Source organism: Cyprinodon variegatus, unplaced genomic scaffold (assembly GCF_000732505.1).
Source record: "Cyprinodon variegatus isolate N-32 unplaced genomic scaffold, C_variegatus-1.0 Scaffold227, whole genome shotgun sequence".
Lineage (NCBI taxonomy): Eukaryota > Metazoa > Chordata > Actinopteri > Cyprinodontiformes > Cyprinodontidae > Cyprinodon > Cyprinodon variegatus.
This window is the reverse complement of record NW_015150680.1, coordinates 173,502-196,360: the sequence shown is the minus strand read 5'-3', so window position 1 is coordinate 196,360 and position 22,859 is coordinate 173,502. Positions and strand designations below refer to the sequence as shown.

Below are 22,859 nucleotides of genomic sequence, written 5' to 3'. Positions count from 1 at the left end.
GATGCGTGGAAAAAAACACATGGTCTCCTTACAAATGCCTCCCTCAGCCACTCTTTCATCATCTCCTCAATGTGGAGATGAGGAGTTCTGCATAAAGCACATACCTGTTCTTTTATACACAATCCACGCCCACACTTCCCCCTTTAACGTTCTCATGGTGGTCTCAACAACGTCCGCAGTAACAACACACATAGGGCGCACCGCACTATAGGGCGCGCCGCACATTTTGAGGGAAAAAAAAGACGTTTATATGCGCCTTATAGTCGTGAAAATACGGTAATAAAAAAAATGCAGAATGACAAAAGAAACTGACAAATACTGTCCAAAATTAGAGGATTATTAGACCATTTAAAAACTATTTGCATTGACCTTTACGTGCTTAGAATTTTTAAGAAGCACAAAAAGTTGTAAAATTGATAATATTGCAAAGTTTAGAGAACATCTGCAAAACCTCTGAACAAGATCACATCACAGGTATTAGAGTATCTAAAAAGAAATTTTAATACTGTAATAAATAATTTCTGTTATTTCCCTCCATCTTTTCCTTTTCCTCTCTTATAGGATCACTTTTTCAATCGATGAGGCAAACGTCATCAGGTTCACAGCTGATTTATTTAATGTTTTGATTAGTGTGCTGACGCTAACATGCGTCTACAACATTCTTCGTTTTGCAGCGGATTACTTTTTAGATGGTGGAATAAATTTGTACTGTTACCTTTTGCAGCAATGGCTTTTGTGGCATGTCTTACAAATTAGCACCTTTTGTTTGACATCCTCGGCAAACAAAAGGTGCAATATAAACCGCTGCCATATATTGCTTAGCTGAAACACCTGCTAAGCAATAGTGTGCATTGGTGACACGCAGAAAATAATCCTGTTTAGAACAGGGGTTTATGATGCATTTAAATTGTGTGGGAAAAATAAAGCTCCCAGTGAAATAGATGCAGACGGCTTAATTTCGTCATGCAAATTTGTACTGGATGGTTGCGATAGAGTCATTTTAACTATAGTGCGTGGGAAAACTTGAGATAGATAGAGAATATTCAATATGTATAAAAACTTTGTATTGAACTGTAGTGAGCTTTTGGTGTATTAAGTCCTATAATATAACAATGCTACCTTATAACACACCACCGATTGTTGTAGGTTTTTGTAAAAGGCGAACCAGATTACCTGCTTCGAGGAAATTAATATTAATATTATGGAATTAAATCTTTATCAGAAAACATCTCTAATCGAGCAACTGTGCCAGTATCTAAAAGGATACCTTTCAACTGTAAGGTAACAATACAGGCACTGTAAAAGGTAAAAGTGTTCATCGTTCATGCCTGTAACCATAAACTGCCTTAAAATCAGAATCACACACGCAAATATTTTGGGTTCTGGATGGAGAACAGGAGGAAACCCCACAGTACCACAGGGAGATCATGTCAACTTCACAGAGGTTTGACCCGCAAGGAGATTCCAACCAACAATCCTGATGCTCTAACCATCTCGTCAAGCTCCCCCCTGTTAAAATGCAGTATCTAAACAAAGGCTACAGAAGTAACTGAGTGAAATTCCTGGGACTACAGTTTACTCTTTTGGTTTTCTCTTAAAAGTTGTGAAACTCTGTTTCCATAATACTTGTGTAACTGTAACTTCCCTATTGGCCGAACGTTGACTTTTACATGTCACAACAGAAAATGCAGAAGCGCTTTTCCTCTTAGAAACGATCCTAAGCAGTTATAGAAAACGGCTGTGCTGAAATCCAATTGAGAGTCGTATCATCTACAAATCAACATGTCTAAAGAATGTTCCTCATCTGATTTTTGTGCCTATTTTAAGACTCTGCAGCTCTTTAAATTGAAAAGTGTTCAATTTCTCACTGTCTGATCAGCTATAAAGGGAAAGATGAGCTCTTCGGAAGGAATCGAGCTTCGATGGGGATATTAAACACTGCTTCAATGCTTCATTTTTCCAAATCAGCCCAATGTGTTGAATGAAACCCAAAACTTTAGATGAACTGCCTGCTCAGATTAAGAAAAACAATTGTATATGAAAAGCCCACAGCTCTACATTTAGCAGTCAAAATGTGTTTAAAAAAAAGGCTAAATAAAAGAGCATGCATACGTCATTTGATGGCTTGCATTAGTTTTAAAGGCATGCGTCATAAAAATCAGACCCATACCCGGTACATGTTATGATAGATCTCTGGCTGGGAGCCATTATCCAAACACAATGACCGAGTGACTTTGACTTTAGGCAAAAGCATGACAAGGATCAATTAGCAATGACTGATGGGACTTAAAAAGACAGACAGGAGGACATTCTTGACATCTTAATGCAGGGGGGGAGGTAACATCTTAAAGCATATAAGGTCACTCTGACTCCTTCAATTAAGTGATGTCAAATGAAATTTTAATGGAAAAATTGAAAGTAGATCAATTATTTTAGATGATTGAAAAATTAAGAGCTCTCACCCTCAATAACCCTGGACATTTGACTTTTGATATTTAATTTATTTTATTAGCTGTTTAATTTTCTAACAGTACACAAGGCGGGTCTGTGTGAACTATAAAAATTAAAAGTAACTAAAGAGAGTTGAGCCGATGAAACAATGCAGATCAGCTTCAGTTATACAAAAGAAAAAATGCATCCAATATCCTTCAATGAGTCATCTCCAGGACCCATATGAGGGTGCCGTGAAATCCAATTGACAAACCCTCTCCAACATTGCATTGTGTTGTATTAGTCATCATCCTCCTGGTTTAAAGCTGGGAAGGCTGAGAAGACTTCAGGTGCAGAAAACAGAGCAACCCTTTTGGGATCTAAATGTGATAATTTCATTGACATTATGACACTCTCAAATCCCACCTGCTGCTCTCGGCAGCTTACGGGGTTGAATAAATCATAGGAAATTGTTTAGTGGAGAACGGAGGGTGTTAAATACAATAAAATAAAAAAAAAATAGTTTTTGTTTGAATAAAAAAAAAAAAAACATGGAAAAAAAACAGAAAAATAATAATCAGTGCAAGCTTATTTTATGCAGACAGAAATGCAGAGACACGAGGGAAACTGACAGCATGAGTTTGTGAATCATAAGTAAATACCCAATGGATAGGTCAGATCAGTGTTTCATCATAAGCTGAACTCTGATGTACGAAAGTATCCTTAAATATTACGATACCCATGCTGTAGTATTCTGAATACACTTATGAGACCTTAGGAGTCTTCATCGATTCTTTTTTTTCTTCCGTCCGTCTTTAAGCTCCAATTCCTAAATAAAATCTATGGGTCCAACTAATAACCTACTGAAGCTGCCTAATTATTAAATTCTGGCTATATATGCACAGTTTAATCTTGGTATAAATGCAGCTTTTCTGTTAAGGCTGCAGAGGTTTGAAAGATTTTACATAAAACATCATTAAGACTAGGAATGAAACAGTTATCAGATAATTTAGAAATCAAATCAAATAGAATACTTTGCTCTAAAAAAGGGGTAACCAACTAAAAATCAGCGGGGTCCACATAAAGAAAATCAAAACCAGTAAAGGTCCGGAGACATTTTTAATTACAATCGGTTACTTTAAACAGAATTCAACACTGAAATAAAATTAGTTTTTTATGCATCCATGTTATACATTGACTTTTTAAATAAAAAAAAAGTAAATTGCACAACTCCAGTCAATGGGCGAGAGGCGGGGTACACCCTGGACAGGTTGCCAGTCCATCGCAGGGCAACACAGAGACAAACAGGTCAAACAACCATTGATGCACAAACTCATACCTAAGGAGAATTTAGAGTAGCTAATTAACCTAAGAGTCATGTTTTGGGACTGTGGGAGGAAGCCGAAGTACCCAGAGAGAACCCACGCATGCACAGGGAGAACATGCAAACTCCATGCAGAAAGAATGTAAAAATATAAAACATAATCAGTTATAGGGCTGAAACATTTAATCATGATTAATCCCTTATTTAAATAATTGTCAACTAATTTAGTTATAGATTAATCATTAACTGGAGTATAGACTCTAAAACATGCCTATAGCTGACAGAGCGACCTCCTTAGAGTATTAATTATACCAAGATTGTAAACAAGTAAACATTATTCATCTAAAGTTGTAGGAAAACGGCCGTTCAAACATTTCTGAATTCTCCCGAGTGGTGCCGACATTACATGAGTGAATAAATTGAATGTGATTGGTCGATTATCGAAAGGGCACGATTGTTGTGGCAGAAGGCTCGCAAGCATGTTTGGTTGTGGCCGGTTTGTCGGAAGCATCTTGCTAACCAGTTAGCAACTTGGTGCTAGCAGGTTCCCAATGGGAAATTACATTGGGACCAAGTAGCACTTAGAAACGACACTGTGAAGGAACACTGTGGACAGCAGAAACATGCAAGAGGAGGAGAAATCTGTGTTGGAGGTCGTGGACGAGTCTCCTCCGTCATACAGTTTTTATTTAAAGGAGAAAAGTGGGGACGATGATGTTGTGGAAGAGGACGCCAGGGTGGCAAAAGCTTGGTTTGGTGTAGAAGGCTTACAGCCCTACATGTTTGAGCCCTTTCCTCGCATCGTTGCCAGTTCTGTTAGCTCTACGCCTGCCGAAGACACAGACGTCCATCCCCGTGAACACTGGGACAGAACTCAATGGTAAGGTAAATTATTCTTATTTCTTATTTCAACCGTTGCGTATATTAGCTGCGACATATAAATCAAGATGCTAAGGCCAAAAAAGTTGATTGACAGATGACCGTTGACATATGATAGGCCGAATTTAGGTGCATAAGCTGACGTATAACTAATTGGCCTACATAAAATAATGAAAAAAAAAACCCCACAGATTTTAAGGCAGGATTTTTTTTTTTTATAGAAATTTTTTAACTTTTGGGACAATATTGTCTGATAAAGAGTACATTTTATATACATGTTTAAGCAAGGACGATTTGACATTTAATTAAGACTTCCCTACGACTTTAAGATAAAAAAATATATATATAGTAATTATTCTGTCAACATGCTCTATCCAGAACACCTCAAGGGGAATAATTTGAATTTCACCTGGTTTAATTTTGTAAAAAATCTTCTTTAAGGAATCTTTTGCTTTCCAATTACTAATTTGGAGAATAATCGTTAGTTACAGCCATAGTATGTTAACCTATCACCACCAACCTGCACTATTTTTCATTTATTTCTTTATAAATGAACGGATGCATCAGGTGAAAAAGGGTAGCAATGACTGCCAGTTTTAGAAGGCCTGCTGTCACCTGTTCTTACCTGCAGCCGTGAATTGTGAAGCATGAACTCCTGCTGCTTCTGTAAGTTTGCATCCATGGATTTAGACATTAGAAAGCCCATGTTGGAAACTGACAAAGAAGCAAAACATAAAGTAAGAAAGTTATTTAGCAAGTAAAACACAAGTAACGGATATGACACCTTACGCACGTGACTAACGGCTGTATTTGTTGACGTTATAGTGACCTTGTCCCTACAACATAGTAAATAAGTCTAATTTTCGTTGACATTAGCCTCGGCAAATACATTAATTCGCTAATTATTTCGATAACAAGCCTGTTTGGCAATGTGTAACGTGAAAGACTTTGAAGTAGCCTCTTTATTTCGTTTTCTTTTTTTGTTTTTGTTTTGTTAAACTGGCTATTGAGAGGGCTAATATGGCTAACCTAATTAAACAGCTTCCCCTGCTCCTTCTCCAAAAAATTTGTTTGAATCCGTTCCTTATCATTTATGGCCAAGTGTATACTTAAAGAAGTTACATACCTAAAATACTTTCAGGTGTCGGGCTTAAGAGGAAATAGATAACAAGCAGAGAGAGATTTGAGGTTGTTTATCAAAATAAAAGCTAGGTAAGCTGCAGTGCTGGTAACGGAAGTCCATATTGTGTTACTTCCGGAGCAGGCCTTCAAAATAAGTTGCTTGTAACAATTTCCATTTATTAACCAATTAATTTGTTGTTTTGGGGTTCAGTTACAAGCAACAACTTATGCTTGATCACAGCAAAAGTTATAAGCTGTACAGACCGGATGGTTTACCGGCCAGTGTTAATGTTTATAGTTTCATGTAGACTGCAGCGCTGCAGTGAGCTGGAAGAGAAATAGCTCCCCCTAGTGATGAACTAAAATTTGAAAAGTTTGAAAATCTGCACATCTTAAAGGTAACCCAAGAAATGATGGGAAGAGATAAATTAATAAACTGGAAAAAATGTGATTTTATTCTGGAAAGGTTTGCAAATAAAGAAAAAAACAGTTTTCACATTATGTACATGTAGTGGAGTTAGAAAACAGAGACAACAGCTTCTAAAAGAAGCCTTTCAGTTGTGGGAATTTTTGTATTAGGACATAAAACGAATTGTTCTCCACCAACATCAAGGGTACACAAAACACATAACTGCTTCCACGCTGTCAGCATTTATTAAGCAGGAATTGAAAAAGTTGGCATAAAATCAATATGTATAAATGGCGTAACAAAAACCATTAAAAAAAATAAAGTTTGTCTTTTTATTACCTTGAGCAATCACCATGTTATAAAGTGATATACTGATGAGATTAACATTTTTTTTCTCCCTTTATCTCTCAGTGCAGCACATTATGCTCTTCAGGTAAATTTGATGACACATCCACCCCTAGGAAGTTTTGTAAATGTCCCTTTATGTGTTTTTCATTTTTGAATAATCCTTCTCTATTTAGAAAAGTGGTATCTAGATTGTATCTAGATTGTTTGGAAATTCCATTCTAACCCTTCTCAGACTGTGGGAAAAGATGCTTCTAGTCATTACTAAGGTCTTTCCATCTTGACATTGTGTCAACACATCCCTCTATGTACCAAACAAGGATAATATAAATGATCAGTCAATGAAGTGCACTTAATTGTTCAGCACAGAATTGTAACCTTCTCTCTTGCACCCTGTAGGAGTGGTCAGGATGGACTTCTTTTTTCTACAAATATTCTCAATATTGTTTCCTACAAATATTCTCAATATATAGGTTCTGTGATTTTTTCCCCAGAGCTTAAAAGTTAAATAAAATTAATTTTCCTCATTTAGAACTTAATGCAGATCACTTAGACCTAGGCTTAGGCCTAGACAACTGTTATTGTCATTTTGTATATAAAGAGCGTATACAAAACAAAAGTTGGTTTAGTACAGCTTTTCAGACAGTAAATGAACATTTCCATTCCATAAAGTGTAGCAGTGATCAAATGTAAACAGTGTAGGAGAAAAACATGGCGCAGAAAGTGCATTGATATGGAAGTCCAGAGCATTTATATATATGGTGTAAATATGCAGTATTTTTTGTTTGGCGTTATCAGTGTGATGCAGAGTTTGATACTGTTCAAATATATTATTTTAATATTTTGAGAGGGGTAACCCATACATTTAAATATCAGCTTACTTTTCAATGTGAATGTAAAATAGATAATAAGAGAACTCACTTTGACTTAACTGACTGGATTAGTCACCAAGTTAGTCACTGCAATTCTTGCAGTTGTACTGACATATCTCTCTCCCTCATTCACTGGAAAAAAAAAAAAAGAAAATTGCACAACTTCCCTTTTTTCTTGCTTTTCATGAATACAGGCTTGACATAAATAAACTACATAAGAAATAATTCATGTGATTAGAACTCATGATACATAGATGCATACACTGCGTTGCCAAGATAAAAAAAAATCAAAAGAAACACTAACATCTGAATTTTGGAGGAGAGCTTTTATACATAAGACCCATCTATGAAATCTTTCCTGGTGATGCTTTGAATCACATAGGAAGTAGAGTTTCAAACGAGGGCTTTCCCAGGGATGCCTCGGAAATCGAGCACAGCATGCAGATACCAACAGTAGTGACAAGAGGCATTCTAATTGTTGTGTCCAGGCATTTACAGGAAAATAAATAAATCACTGGTTAAACCCACAAAATCTTCCCCAGGCCCATTGTCAAAAATATTATGGTTATATGTGCTGATAACAGTTTAATAACTTCATGTTTTTGTGATGGTACTGATGGAAATTCCTCTCGACTGGTACCAAGATGGAGAACCCAGATTTCTTTAAATTTACGTTAGTTTTTATTGTGAATTTATCCGTGTCTCGTGCCAGGGATATTGCTGTTGTTTTGGACTGTACTTTCAGAAATGCAAACTTGAAAAACTATACTTTTAATGATATTACACAAGAGGATAAATGAACATGTTTTTTTTTTTTTTATTGAATATTAGTCTAAACCAGAGACCTTAATTATATAGTTTTAAAATGTTTAAATGGGTAATCGTATCTGTTTAAGGTGACCGATCATATGCATTGATACATCCTATTTCTGCTTTTAAAACAACATTTTTGGGCCGGTTACAAGTATAATGGCTTACAAAGTTCTTTTATAGACAGATGCCAGAATGGGAGCAGAGCAATGCCTTCTCAAATGTTGCTGCTCACTGCTGCTCATCTGACTGACCCTCACTTACAAGAAAGACAATGTCAGCTATTCATATCTATTTTAAAGGGTAGCAAACACAGAGCAATATGATGTGAAAATGAAAATAGCACCATGCACCATTATTATTATTCAGGTAACCTAAGACTTTATTAGATATGCCAGAGAGCATGTCTCTTAATCTACTGATAGCTGGATTACAGAGTAGATAGCTCCACTAATAGGACAGTCAAAGTCAGCTTGTTACACTCCAACACAATATTAATCAATAAAGTTATTTTTTGGTTCATGCACTTAATTCAAAAAGTAAGGCATGTAAAAATGATTTGTAAAGTCAACTGGTTTTAATTTAGATCTTGACTTTGTGTAGCAAAATCATCACAATAAGGTAATTTTTGTCTACATATTTTCATATCTCTAATTAGATTAGTTAATTTTTTGTTTTAAGTTTCACTGGATCAAGGTTAATATAAACATGGCTCTATTTGCTGAAGCTGCTATAAAATCAGCAGCTTCGGATTGAAACTAATTGGATTTTTGACTGATAGGGATCTAGACTGCTTTTAAAAAAAATGTTTCTATATAACTAAAAATAATTGTATAAAACAACTGTAATCTATAAATCCATACTGGACAAAAAAAACTTTTATTATAGAACTGATTGGAACTTTATTCTGGTTTATAGTTTATTCAGCTTCTTTCATGGTATAGGGGGGCTGCAGAGAGGGTATGTGTTGTAAGCTGTCGCATTTACTTTTATGAAAACCAATGTCTCAGATATTAAGTTTAGTTTTTTGCCTTTGTCTATATTTTATCACAGAACTTTATCACAGAACTAAATGCTTGTGGCTATTTCTGCTCAAGTTTCTTTATTCTTGAAAGCTGTGCACTGTTTATAATAATAATAATATTAATAATAATAATAATTATTATTATTATTATGATAAGAATACATTTAATTTATGCTGCGCTTTTCATCAAAACATCTCAAAGTCCTACAGGTTAAAAAATATAAATGTAATGTAATGATTTTTTTATATTTTAACGTGAGATAGTATTATTCACGGTTTATAACATAACATTGTAACTTATGGCTGCTCATCTTGATGAGAAGCCGAAAATGACAGTTTATAATGAAGTTTCATTAAAAAAAACAAAAAAAAAAAAAACGTTTTGTCGTCTTTACGGTAATAAGCTTTTATAAATACTCTCGGCGTGACGTCACAGATTAAATCGGCCACTCAGCTGAGCGCTGGAAAACACAGACCTCTTTATAAAAGTGTGTGATAAAACAGCTGGGTTTCATTTCTTTACTCCTGTAACTTCATCAGACATCTGTATTTATTTGTTTTAGCCTTTTTTGTTTGTTCGTTTTTTTACTGTCACGGACTTAAATTGCGGAATTCGTACGTAATCGGATTTAAACCGGTTTTGATTTTGGGGTACCGCCAGTTACCGTGGAGACTGCGCACCCTCCTCTCTTCGTTTTCGGTATGTCGCAAAAAAAGCTGTTTTTGTCAAACATACATCTCTTTATTAACTTTAAATGTAACAAAGGAATTTAAATATTTGTTGACAGATTCTACTTAAAGTTATGCCGTTTAAATCAGAGAGAGAGTAAAAAATGTGTAGCCTGTGTGAGACATTATGGTAGAAGAACAAAAATCAATCGGTTTTTGTTTCTGTTTAACTGTTTAAATGATTAGTTGAGTCAGACGAAGCCACATGGGTTGAGTTTACTAAGGGCTGGGTTATGTTGTGGAAGCTCCTCCTCCTTATCAAAATTAGTTTGATAAAAAAAAAATTCACATTAATGCGAAAAGGAATAAGGAGAGAGCACATGAAAACTACAGGCTTGTACTATTATCTGCAGGTAGGACAGCAGCTTATCAATCATCATTATCTGTATTAAGCTTGATCATTTCTCTGCTTAGCTTTGACGAATATTATGCTTTTATTTTGATAAGCTCTCCTAATAAGAAAGCCATATGATATAAAGTGTGGCTTTCAAGTAATATTTCAATTATGGGTTTGATCCATTTCAAAACGTAAAAATAAATCATGAAATTCATATGTTTTGCCTTACATGTTTAAAAACTAAGATATTTTTATAAAACTTTGTAAGCTGATTAAAATTTGTTCCATAAACAAATAAAAAGAAAAGTATTTTTAATTAAACTATGGGATTATGCCAGGTGTGGGTAGGAAAGGTATAGTATTCACATTAATCATTTTTGAGGTTTTAGAAGAGTAGAAAATTAAAATCTGATCATGTAGTATTGGGTGTAATTTGCTATATCACTTATCAATATAAGACAGTCATTGGAGTTTCAAAAATATAAAAGAAAAATACATTTTAATGATTGTGGTAGTACCAAAATTTCATATTTTACTTCAAATTATCTTTCTTTAGTGTCTGATACTCTAAAATGCCCAATGTACCAAACCACTAAACCCACTAAAATCCAGTTTTTACTTGTGTGGTTTGTTTTTTATTATTGTAGAACCATGTGTAAAAAAAAAAAAAAGGCTACTAAAACAGTTTTCATGTCAACATTTTATACAAGAAAGAACATTTTCTAAAAGTTATTTATGCCAAAAAGCTCATTGCTCAGAAAACTTTTGATATTGCCATAGAAAACATATTTCTCATTGTCATTGTGCTCCTAATAAGATCCTGTTAAAAGGTGAAAAAATATGTTTCTGGTTATGAATCACTCAATAAGGGAAAGATTGGAAACTGATTATGTTTCAGAGTTAAACACAAAAGTAGTTTTTGGTTTGGTTCTCGTCTCCTAATGTTTTGTTACACAAACATATAGAATATGAGTTTGCTTTGTAACAGAAAGAGCTTAGTCATGTTTTGATCAAAGATAAAAATGGCTAACTCAGCATCATGTGTTATTGATGATCTAAGTGTCATGCAGGTCATCATTATTTTCAGCTGACCATCTGCACAGTGACTTGTGATCTTCTGTGGCCAAAATACTTCATCTTGTTTGCACTTTTACCCACTTTCCTTTAGATTCCAATGGACTTGACCATTATTGCACTTCTGCATGTTTTCCTGCAGCCATCTCTAGCAGGTGGGTAGTAAAAAATGTCAGCTTGGCATGAAGGCTAACTTAAATCTGCAAAGCAAATTCATCACATGAATGAAGCCTGAGGTTTAGTGTCTTTGCTGTTTTTTTGTGCAACTTTATTCAACTTCTACTACGTCACTTTCCTACAGCGTTGTTTACAGTGGAGGCAGAGCAGACCTCATACATGTCGGAGTATGGAGGAAATGTTGTGCTGGGCTGCAAGTTTTCCTCCCAACCAGAAAATCCTCAGAATGGCCTGAAGGTTATCTGGCACTGGATGACCAGCAACCCGCAGGAAGTGATGCGACTGGAAGACAGCGTGGAGTCCTTTGCATCTCCAAAGTACCACGGTCGAGTGAAGCTTCTCTCTGATGAGCTGAAAAACGGCTGGGCAAAGTTACAGGTATTTGCTCGCTGGAAGTGAATCAGTTCATTCTAATGGAGTTACATTAAAACCGTCAGATGACCAAATGTTATTTCTTTAACTGGGGCTCTCTGATATAACCTGTCATCATCTTTGTATGCTGCTAGAAATAACTGCTATAGGAGTCAAATTTTCCCATCAGAAGGTGCAGTTTGTTGTTTAAATTTCTCTTTAAACAGAGCCACACATTCAACAAATCTGCTTGTTTTCTTATGCTGCAGTAAACTCTTGAAGACTGAAAAAGCTTTCCAGTTATTATTGTTATTTAAAATAGCTTATCTCAAGTGTATATAATGGTTTATCTCCCTCTCTCTTCAGATATCAGATCTCAGGATCACTGACTCTGGGAGCTATCAGTGTTTTATTCAAACAACAGAAGGACATGATTATAAAACTATAAGTTTGTCAGTTGGAGGTAAGATCATTCTTTGAATCCATAACAGTTTGCATTCTTTTCGTTTTTTTCATTAAATACTTCAGGGCTTTTTGTTCTGGGAATGGTCTTGCTCAACAATTGCTGCACATGGTCATTTCTGGGCAGTTAAAGTAAACTCAGATTGAAAATGAAACTAAACACATTAGTCAGTTTGGTAAAGAAAAAAGCCTCAGACTTATTTAGTTCCAGTCCCTTGCAGAAACACTTTTACTGTACACCCCTTGAATGTTTTTTTCTCTCTGCAATTACTGCTGCAGATCTTCAGAGGTATCTATCTACAAGTACAGTACATGTAAAGACTGATTAAAGACTTAAAGTTTGTGTTTGTAACATTGCCAAAGTTACGTCTTGGGATGTTTTAAGGGGAATTTATCATTCTTTGAAATATTATTGTTCTTTAATACTTAATGTTTCTGCATATGCTTCCTGTGCTGCTTTCAAAAGTAAAACAAAAAGTTGGAGTTTCTAGAATTGATGCATTCCTAGAAACTAAATGGCATTTGAAAAAGATAGTTTTGGTTTACCACATAATCCAATCCCAAATTATAATTTTAGATTTTAGAGTTACTAATGAATAATGTACCATAAAAAAAAGGCCTTTCCACTACTTAAAAAAAAAAGGTAACATCATGTTACCTTTGCGTTATAAAACAAGACCCAAGAGTCCTAAACTAGGTTTGGTGTTGAACTCAAACACAGCATTGGAATATGCTCTGGGGTTTTGGGAAATTAATATCTTATTGATTACAAGATGGGATTTCAAGAATGTATATTTAATCCAAAATAATTTATTCCGGTATTCTTCTAAGTATTGTGAATATTAACTAAAGTAAGTTTTGTCCCTTAACAAACACTGCTGCTTAATCAAAAGCAACTTCTAACATTGGGCTTTTTCAGGAACTCAAGAAAATAAAAGATTAAAACAAATAACTCTTTTAGCCCTTAACAATCTATAACATCATTTAAAAAATGTATGTAAAAGCATCAAATATTGCAAGAATTCTGCATTCAGAAATTAAAGAATAGATTTTTATTGTAATAAAATGTTGCTAATCTTTGTGTTTCTTCTCAGCTCCATATAAATCGATCACAAAGCGGATTGAGACGACAGCGGAGGGGGATAAGGTGGTGTTGACCTGCCAGTCTGAGGGTTACCCGGAGTCTGTTGTTGTGTGGCAGAATGGAAATTTGCAGGAACACCATCCAAACACCACAACTAAACCAGCGCCAGACAATCTGTTCAAAGTCACCAGTCACATTGAAGTCAGCTCCACAGAGAAAAACAATTACACATGTAACTTCACCAAAGATGGCTACTCTGCTACGTTTCACATTCCAGGTACATTTCTAACATCTGTCATGGTTTTCTTTGAAGATGATGCTCAGAGTATATAATAAGAGGCATTCACAGGAACTCATAAACCGTCTCTGTAAAATAACCAAATGGAAACAGAATCAATTTCAAGCGAAAAGAAATCTTTTTATAGAATATTTACTAGCTAGCATAACAGGTGGAAATGTGATGCCACCACCTCTGTGGTTTGCTATGTATTGCAGCTTCCTGTTGTGTTCATTTATTTTCCTGTACAGTATGTACATCTTCAGTTAATTTTCAAAGCTCCTCCAAAGCAAGTCAAAGCAAAGTGATCTTTGCAACCTGCCTACAGTTTTTCCAGAGATCCGAGACGTTCCCCCGTTTTCAAAGAAATTGTAGGCGTTTATGAAACGCCTACAATTTCAAGATTTTTTTTCTTCCTCTGTATTGTTTGATTTGTTTTAGTTTTACTGGAAGGATTATTTTTAAAGATTAAATATTAAATTTAGTCTATAATGGGGAGGAACTTGGTGGGATTAAAGTACAGAGGATCTACTAAATGCTTTGGGAAACTTTTAAAGTATCAACAACAGTAAAAGTATTCTGAAAAAGATGTTTTTATGCTCAGCAAAAAATACAGTTAGGTCGGTCTCAACTACCTCTGCTTTATAGCCACAATTAGTTTTGTTCTTGACCACTTTAGGGAAGTCTGCTGCACTTCATCTTTGTAAAATTTGGTTCTTTCCAAAGCAGTTGAAAACATGTTTGGACATAAACAAAAGTTTTGCAACATATTGCTGTATTAGCTAAACTTCAGCTATGATGTTAAAAGCGCTCCCCCTATATTTTCTTTCTACAGATGAGATACTGTCCCCTCATGGAAAAAACGATGTCCTTATTCCTGTGTTGTGTATTGGATTTCTGTTAGCTGCCCTCGGTCTTGGAATGGTGACTTACAAACATAAAAAAGGTAAATGTTTGCTTCTTCTAATCGTTTTTGTACTCACTAAACAGAATCAAAACCGAATCGTTTTATTTCCTAAGTAGTTTGTATTTTCTTCAGTAAGTCACAAATGGCTTAACCCTTTGTAGTGCAAGTTACCATTTTTGCTCACTTGCACATCCTTTCCAAATGGACTCCCCTATGTCCCTCAGTGAGGTCTGAAAGTACAAGAATTATTTCCAGCCATTCAGCAAAGATACTGCTACATGGCTATACATATGATTTTGGCATTTTGCCAGTTAGATGAAACCTTGAATGATATTTTAACTACTATAGATTAACATAAAAAAAACTAATACTGTAAGTTAAGTTAAAAAGTAAAAATGTTAAATATTCTAAATAAAAAAGATAATAAGCCAATTAGAAAAGTAAAGAATGCCTTCCTTTCACTTTGTTAGTGTTTCCCATGAATAAACTTATAGAAGAACCTTTGCTTTTGTTTTATTTTTAAACCTATTAAGGCAATTGACTGTTTTTGACCTTGATTTTCCCCATGAAAATATATATGTATATATGAAATGTTACATTGGTTATAAGTCCATGTTCTGTGCTCCAATAACACTCTTGACTTGAAATTTTGATTTTCAAATTATTTCGCTGAGTTCCATGTAAAGGGTTAATAATGTATTCACTGTAAAAATCTGAAATTAATTCCAGTAACCCAATAAAAATAAAAAAAGTATCTCTTGAAGAAAGATACATTTAATGATGTCCCATTCAACATTTTCTGTCCCTGATACAAACCTAAGCACTTCAGGAAAGGGGATTTCCTCAACCTGAGTCCTGTTTGGATACTAAATTAAAAACCGCTGTGATTAGGTTTGTATGTGAGTTAGGTTTTCCAGCCAGCAACGGCACATGGTTCAAAACTCTGGCAAACCCAATCAAAGATCCATCAATAGCTCTGTTTAGCAACATGGATTTAAAAAGCCATGGTCTTGGTTAAAGACAGCCGAGGTGGTCTTTGATACATCCAGTGTGATCCTGTCCAAGAACATCAGAAATGCATCTATTTCTCGGAGGACTGGAAGCTCAGAAGGGAGAAGCCAGGCCTCATTCTGCAGGACTCAAATGATGCTTAGATGGCCCAAATTAATTGTTCACCCATTCATCATGAGGAGAAGAATCACACAATGCAAACAATGTTTTAAATGGTTATTGTGATGTATATTCACTACTATTAGGTTGGTCAGCAAATAAAATAAAATCATCTTATACTGCATTATAAATCTCATAACTCTAATCATGAACAAGGAATAAATATTCAGTTGATAAATGAAAGGGATAGTTGGAAAATAATAGCATCTGAGATGATCAAGGCCTAAAGGAAAAGCACAATATTCTTCCACAAAAGGGAAATTTAATATAACTTTGAAAACATAGACAGTTTATGAAAGAAAGTAAAAGGAAAAAATGATATGCAAGTAAGGCTATACCTGAAAGAAAATACCCACAACAAACTGGTGGGAAAGGAAAGTATTAGTGGAGTTTTTTTTTACTTTGGTTGACCTTTATTTCCTCGTTTGAGTCTATATTTAGCTCCATAACCTGCTGAATTGTTCAGTAAAATCCCGTTCTCTCTCTCTTACATTTTTAGTGTTTGACATAAAGTTTGCCTCCATTCTCAGCCTTCAAGTGGCCAGCCATCACTGTTAGCTCATTACTCAGCATTTTAATATTCCTGTTTCATATCAACCCTCCCACAGAAAATAAAATGCCAAAGTTGAAAAGGCTGAGTGGCAAGAAAACCCGGCAAAATTTCAGCGAGGCACGCTGTTGTCATGCAATCTGTGACATTTCCTCCAGAAAGAGGAAGGTCTGATTAAATGTGTTTTAACGGTGAATTCGGATCCATACCTGTTTTGTTATGAAATCTGTGTGACTTCACTGACATGTGATCTGCAATGTTTGTTGTCATGTGAGCATGACTTGGCTTTTTTTGTGTTGTTTTTGAAGTTGAAGAACTTCATGCCTGGAATCACCCTGCTTAGGTTTGCTCGGTGATATAAGGGGAATTCACAGTTATTTGTGAATGCATGGGTGATTTTTTTTGGTTAAGCACATGTTTGCCCTATCATATATCATACCCCTTCACTTCGCTTCTACAATTATTACACAACCTTTCAGATAAATGACCAGGAAGCTGTGATAAGAGATTTATATTTTAGTTACGGGCATCAAAATCTCTGGGTGACCATATTCAGGAAATGTCAGCCTCCCTAGCGCTACTCAGAAGAGCTTTGTCATGCTTATTGGTGTTCAAATAGAAAATTAATGCTCTCACACACAAATTAAGAAAAATTCCACCTTTACTCTGACTACAGCGAGTCATTTTATTTCCAGTAAGTGCTTCATTTTGTCCCTAAACTAATTTTCAATTTCGATTGCAACGTTCCAGGAGAAATATATGGGAAGCAAACAAAAAATATATGTCTTAACTAATAAAAAGTCCCAGTATGATACATGCATTCAGAGGCAAAGATACCATCCCCCAATTGTTTTTCTGTATTCGTGTTTCTAGACAAATATCTATACTTAAAGTTCTATACCAATACACTCACTTAAAGGTTCCCTTGCCTTATAGGTTCCAGAAGTCCCAGCACTAGGAACTGTCTGGTTGATGATGGGGAGAACTCCACATCTGCCACTGCCTGTAAGTCTGAGCACCCTCATAACTGAAGTTTAACTGCTGATGATGTTTGTCGCACAAATGTTCACACTAGTTGTGATTGAACTCCTTGTTAATCATTGACTCTGAAACTGATTGGATAAATAGCAGAATAGGTATCCTACTTTTTTTTGATAATGCTGTTTTCTTTCAGGCCTAAAAAGAGATAAAGAAAGAGAGCTTGAAGAAATAGTTATTACTGAAGGTAAGTGTCTGTATATTATAAAAAATGATGTGTTTTCATGTTATCCAGGCTTATATGAGCCTCTGTTTTCATTACTAACTTACTGATTTACTGAAAAGACTAAAAGAGAAACTTTAACAAAAGTAAATAAGATTAATTCCTTAATATGAATGACTGTAGATGTTCTTTGAAATATTAAATCTAGATGAAAATGTCAAAACTGAATGAAGGGATTCTGATTATGAAATGCTCCCTCTGTCTAGGGAAAAATCCCATCGTCCTGGTCACATTTGTATGAATATATCTGCCCAAAAAGGAAGTAAAACAGGAATGTTTAGATGCTTCCTTTCGCATTGTGCTAATTCTCTTTTAACAATGACCATATTTTCTCTTCACGTCACACAGAGGAAAACCTGAGGTCACATCTGAAAGCTCGTTATTCTGAATTCTCCCTCACTACAAAGGTGAGATGCGACTGTGATAATTTCGCTGCAGAGGAGCTGCCTCACAGGCTGCAAAACAAGTGAGTCACAAAGACATATTTCCAAACCCAGCGAGATCATTTCAAATTAATCTTTGTTTTGATCTAATTTCCAGTAAATCTATCAATTACAGCAATAAATTAAAACTGCTCAAAGTTCAAATTGTACTTTTGCCATTTTTAACCCATATATTTAATCTACTTTGTTCAACTTTTTACCAATTGACCAACGATTAACCCAAACAGTATTCAACTGAAATTATAGGGATAAATAATAATAAAAATAGATCTTTTTTGATCTTACATTGGAGAAATTTACCTCTGCAGTTAACCCATCTCCTTGGGGAGCAGTGGGCTGCCATTGTGCGGCGCCCGGGGAGCAGTGTGGGGTTAAGGTCTTTGCTCAGGGACCCAGAGTGGCAGTCTATGGGAGTGGGGCTCGAACTCAGAACGACGGGATTCCAAGATCTATGCCCTTACCACTAGGCCGCCACTCCCCAAATAGTTAATAAAAGGATGCTAAAGATTTAAATCAATAGTATTTAATTATTGAATCCTATATTGTTATGAATAAAACCAATAAAGGAGCTTGTTAAATCCAAACAAACCCTGTTTTGGTAGATAACATTGTGCAGCAGTAGATCAGTAATGCGTTAAGAAAAAGCGTAAAAGTCATTTGTTTTTAGTGGCAGATTTAAAACAAAGTGACTAAAACTACGAGGGTATTAAATGGCAAAATAATGAAATAAACTGCATACATTTGTTAAATGAAATTCTTGTAATGTGTGGTGTCCCTCATGGATCAATGTTAGGACCTTTTTTGTTATTGCTGGCTGTATTTACAGTTGTCTTATCAGACTAAGTGTTTGTACCGACGCCTTTAGCCAAAGGTTTTATAATTCTACTTGTTTATCAAATACTGGATTACAGAGCTGTTTCCTTTTTTAGTGAGGGCCTACATGTGAGACTCCAGGATCTACTCCCGAAAGCTGGTAAAGTCCTGTTACTCGAAGGGCCCTCAAGCAGTGGGAAAACAACCGTAGCCAATATCCTGCTCTCATCTTGGACCGATGGTGCTCCCAAATTCTTTGACGGCAGTTTTTTGGATCTTCTTCTGTATGTGAACTGCAGCGCCTTGAGGGGGGACTTGTTTGAGGAAGCAAGAACTCAGCTGTCTCTCATTGACAAGGTATCAGCAGAGGAGCTGAGGACTGCTCTGGCCAAGTCCGACAAGACTCTGCTACTATTGGATGGTTATAAAGAGGGGAACCACTTTTCTGATGAGACTTTAAGGAGGTTTCTAAGTGATAGAGGATCTTGTAGAGTATTGGTCACTTCCTGTCCAGGTGACTGTCCTGTGCTCAAACAGACTCTGACAACAGAAGGGACGCTGAAGCTTCATATGCAATCTGGAAAGTACTGAGAACTTAAACATATTTAACAATTGTAACATTTTTTAAAGTTTTTATGGTTTGTATAGTTTTTTAAAGCCCAAAATCACATTTAAAATAAACATAAGCAATAGATATATATTTTGTATTTTTTTATAAATGTATTTTTTTATAAATGATCTTTGTCGTCTGCTTGATTAAAGATATTATATTTCCTAAAGCTGTTTATCTGAGACACTTGGTCTATAATTTTTCGAAAAGCTGCTGAGTAAAATTTGAACTCCACCCTGTTTGTTTGTGCAATAGCTGAAAAGACCTGCAAATGGCCTTAAACTCTTTCGCTTTCAATAAATTTGATAAGCCAAGCGGTCTTTTGAGACTTTCTACAAGTTTCAGTTCTTTGTTGGTGCAGGAGAAAAAGAAACCTAGATGAAAGGCAGTTGCTGGACTGCAAGCGAAGCAGCAACAGCTTCTCTAATGTCGGCTGCAGATGAGGAAGTGCCTCATTATTCTCGGCAGGAGACACGACAGCTTACAGGAATGCACAGTTCACAAAGAATATTTCTTTTTTTTTTTTATTTTGGTATCTTCTTCTTTCTCTGGCAAACAGACATTTTACTTAGATGATGAGTTATCCGGGATATTTTTAAAGCAAAAAAAGTGTAAATTCCTTTTCAGCTTTTTCTTATTTAGTCACATAAGAGCCAGAAGTTTCATTGATATATTGGGACCATGTGTTTTAAAAAAATGTTTTGCAATTGTATCCAGCTATCCAGCTTTCTTAACCATTTTACCGTCTCTAACATGTATTTAGCTCCTTATATTTTCCATTAACTCAGACAACCTTTGCTGTCTCTGTCGACGAGAAGCATCCACACAGCATTTTAACACCAACAACTCGATTCCCCATTACCACAATGTTCAAGGAGATGTGCAAAATTACCTTTTTTCACCACATGTACTTTTTTGCATCTTGCACTTTTCCATGAAGGCATTTTATATGAATACAACCCTTAGAAAGCAACCTGCCCTCTCCTCTCCCCTTCAAATCAAGGCATCTCTTTGTCTTGGTTTATCACAGAAAATCCCAATGAATAAGTTTAAAAAAAACAAACAAACAAAAACATAAAAAACTTTAGTATAAATACGTCTGCAAGAACACTGGATTTTCACGAAACCTCAGAGTCAATCTCACCTTTGTGTTTTGAGGAGACAGAAACCATAAAGTAACCAGCGGGCAATAATGCTATTCATCTCATGAGAGATAAAAGGAGAACTGAAATGTAAACCAAAGACAATGACCTCCGAGAAGTTACTAAAGCTGATTAATGGCAGCCAAATAAAGGTTTACAAACTTTGTTGCATGTTCATAGCATAAAATGTCCAAATGCAGAAGCCATTATATAGTCATTTCTAAAGTCAAATGTTGGAATAAAAATCCATTGAAAATATTCCATTGGTTCTAGTTTAGACCGCTGTGATGTGTGTCGAAGGTTAGTGTATTTAGTGTGAAGTGGAAAACTTCCACTTCAGTATCCAGATTTAAGATAATCTGGTTACTGTATTGCTACATATATTCAACCTGTAGAATGAATTTCTAGCCTCTTGCTTTTTAATTCATTACTGCAACCTAACATCACAACATATTTTTAAATGTTTGGAAACACTGCGTGTGGTAAACCGGTTCAGTCAAACAGCCTTTTTTATTTGTGAGTTTAGTCTGAAACTGGGTCACAGCTCAAACTAAGATAGGTGTTAGATGATTAATTGTCACCAAACTGAGGATGTTATTGTCGTTTGCTGTACCAGGTTTGTCCTTCCTTTTGCATTATTCACTAGCGGTATATATATATATCTGCCTTTTTAAAAAGTAGATGAAGTCTGTTTGACATAGTTCCTCATCCAAAGTGACAGGGTTTGTTCTTCCCCTTTTTTGTCAGGGTTTAGGGAAATTCAACAGATAAGCTCATATATTTAAGATAAAACAAAACCTAACAATAAAAGAACAAGCAAAAAAGACATGTTGGTTTCTTGAAAAACAATGGGTAACAAATATTTTATTATTATAATTCTTCCTTCTTTTGCTCTGTTATGATTTTATTCTGTCTGCCTGGATGAAAAGGTGAATACTGTATAAAAACCATGGAAAAAATTCAATCAATCGTTATTGTCAACTACAATTTGCATTGTAATCGAGATTACAGTTTCAGTACAAACATGTTCATAATTAGGCAGTTTTCTTAGGCCACTGCCTTTACTTAAAATAATAATAATAATTTAAATCATCAAAATCTGTCCCTTGCTTAGTTACCTTTATTAATCAAATTAGTTTCTAGGTAGACTTCCATCACTTAGCTAAAAACAGAAACGGTAAGCAATCTGACAGTTATAAAATAATCATGAGGTTATAATTTAAATGTCAGATCATAAAACCCAGTAGGAGGATTGTTTTGTTTTGTAACAACATAAAGGTTTGGCTAGGTTTTAGAATACAGCAAACATACCAAAAAATAAAAAACATACCAAAAGCTTATCATTGTGTATTTATAAATCTACCTGGGATTTACTATATGAATCATCCTATAAAGAAATGTGGGTTTAGAAAAAGATTGGAAACCATTTGGAAACCCCCAGTAAATGATACCATTTAGCATATTGGTATCTTTGAGGAAATGCTAATGCATTTTATGGCATCACTGTAAAAACAAAGATTGAACTAAACTAAAGCAATAAAATTTTTCTTTTTGTTTCATTTTAATTTTGTTTAATGCCATAAAAACTCAAAGCCATCTCATAGTTATCAAACAGTAAGACACGCTAACCCCTAGCACCCCTAATTATAATGATGCTGAACCCCAAAGACAAAGCAGTAAAATTGGAAAGAAGCCTGCAGAGCATAATAAATAAACAACATGGTCTAGCTGTTGCTCTGATTTTTTTTTTAAATAGCTTCAATCAGACTTCTTTTCCAGAAACCTTTTTGCTTATATACTGCTGAAATTCAACTCAGTTTTTGTATACCGGTATATAATATTTCTAGTAGAGACACAAGACTAAACATTAAAAAAAACGTCCAAACTTTATCATCTATTACCGCAGGTGTTGATACAAGCAGCCCAGCTGATATTTCTATCCAGGATGGTGTCCCAGCAAAACAGAATTTGAAAAAATGAAGCTATTATGATCAGAAAAAGCAGAGAGGTCATAAAGTTGTTGTATTAAAAAATAATGCAGAGCTAGTCTGGAGCTGAATGATGAAAAGGGGTCCCTATGTCTTCAAGTAGTCTAAGCCTATAGCAGCATAACTATATTGATAGATCAGGATAACCTGAGCCGCTCTAACTATATGCTTTATTAAAAATAAGAATTTTAAGCCTAGCCTTAAAAGTAGACGGGGTGTCTGCCTCATGGAACAAAACTGGTAATTGGTTCAACAGAAGAGCCTGATAA

The 22,859-nt window shown here is 35.2% G+C and overlaps 2 protein-coding genes across 5 annotated transcripts in view; one reads left to right on the top strand and one right to left on the bottom strand.

The window, feature by feature from the left end:
• Window positions 1-5,873, bottom strand: part of plgrkt (plasminogen receptor, C-terminal lysine transmembrane protein) — a 27,036-nt gene extending 21,163 nt beyond the window's left edge. The window contains exons 1-2 of the mRNA XM_015381043.1: window positions 5,760-5,873; window positions 5,259-5,347 (exon numbers count right to left, since the gene is read on the bottom strand). Of these exons, the coding sequence (XP_015236529.1) occupies window positions 5,259-5,339 (81 nt within the window). The 5' untranslated portion in view covers window positions 5,340-5,347; window positions 5,760-5,873. The remainder of the gene's footprint in view (window positions 1-5,258; window positions 5,348-5,759) is intronic.
• Window positions 1-19,660, top strand: part of LOC107088704 (programmed cell death 1 ligand 1-like) — a 37,255-nt gene extending 17,595 nt beyond the window's left edge. Inside the window, exons 1-10 of one of the 4 annotated variants that reach the window (XM_015381040.1) lie at window positions 9,760-9,915; window positions 11,450-11,510; window positions 11,657-11,910; window positions 12,250-12,346; window positions 13,440-13,706; window positions 14,542-14,652; window positions 17,270-17,338; window positions 17,508-17,558; window positions 17,943-18,060; window positions 18,967-19,660. In XM_015381040.1, the coding sequence (XP_015236526.1) occupies window positions 11,456-11,510; window positions 11,657-11,910; window positions 12,250-12,346; window positions 13,440-13,706; window positions 14,542-14,652; window positions 17,270-17,338; window positions 17,508-17,558; window positions 17,943-18,060; window positions 18,967-19,441 (1,497 nt within the window). In that variant the 5' untranslated portion in view covers window positions 9,760-9,915; window positions 11,450-11,455 and the 3' untranslated portion in view covers window positions 19,442-19,660. Of the gene's footprint in view, window positions 1-9,759; window positions 9,916-10,252; window positions 10,298-11,449; window positions 11,511-11,656; window positions 11,911-12,249; window positions 12,347-13,439; window positions 13,707-14,541; window positions 14,653-17,269; window positions 17,339-17,507; window positions 17,559-17,942; window positions 18,061-18,966 lie in introns of those variants that run through there. The other 3 variants (XM_015381039.1, XM_015381037.1, XM_015381041.1) reach the window with 3 other exon arrangements.
• The last annotated feature ends 3,199 nt before the right edge of the window (window positions 19,661-22,859 follow it).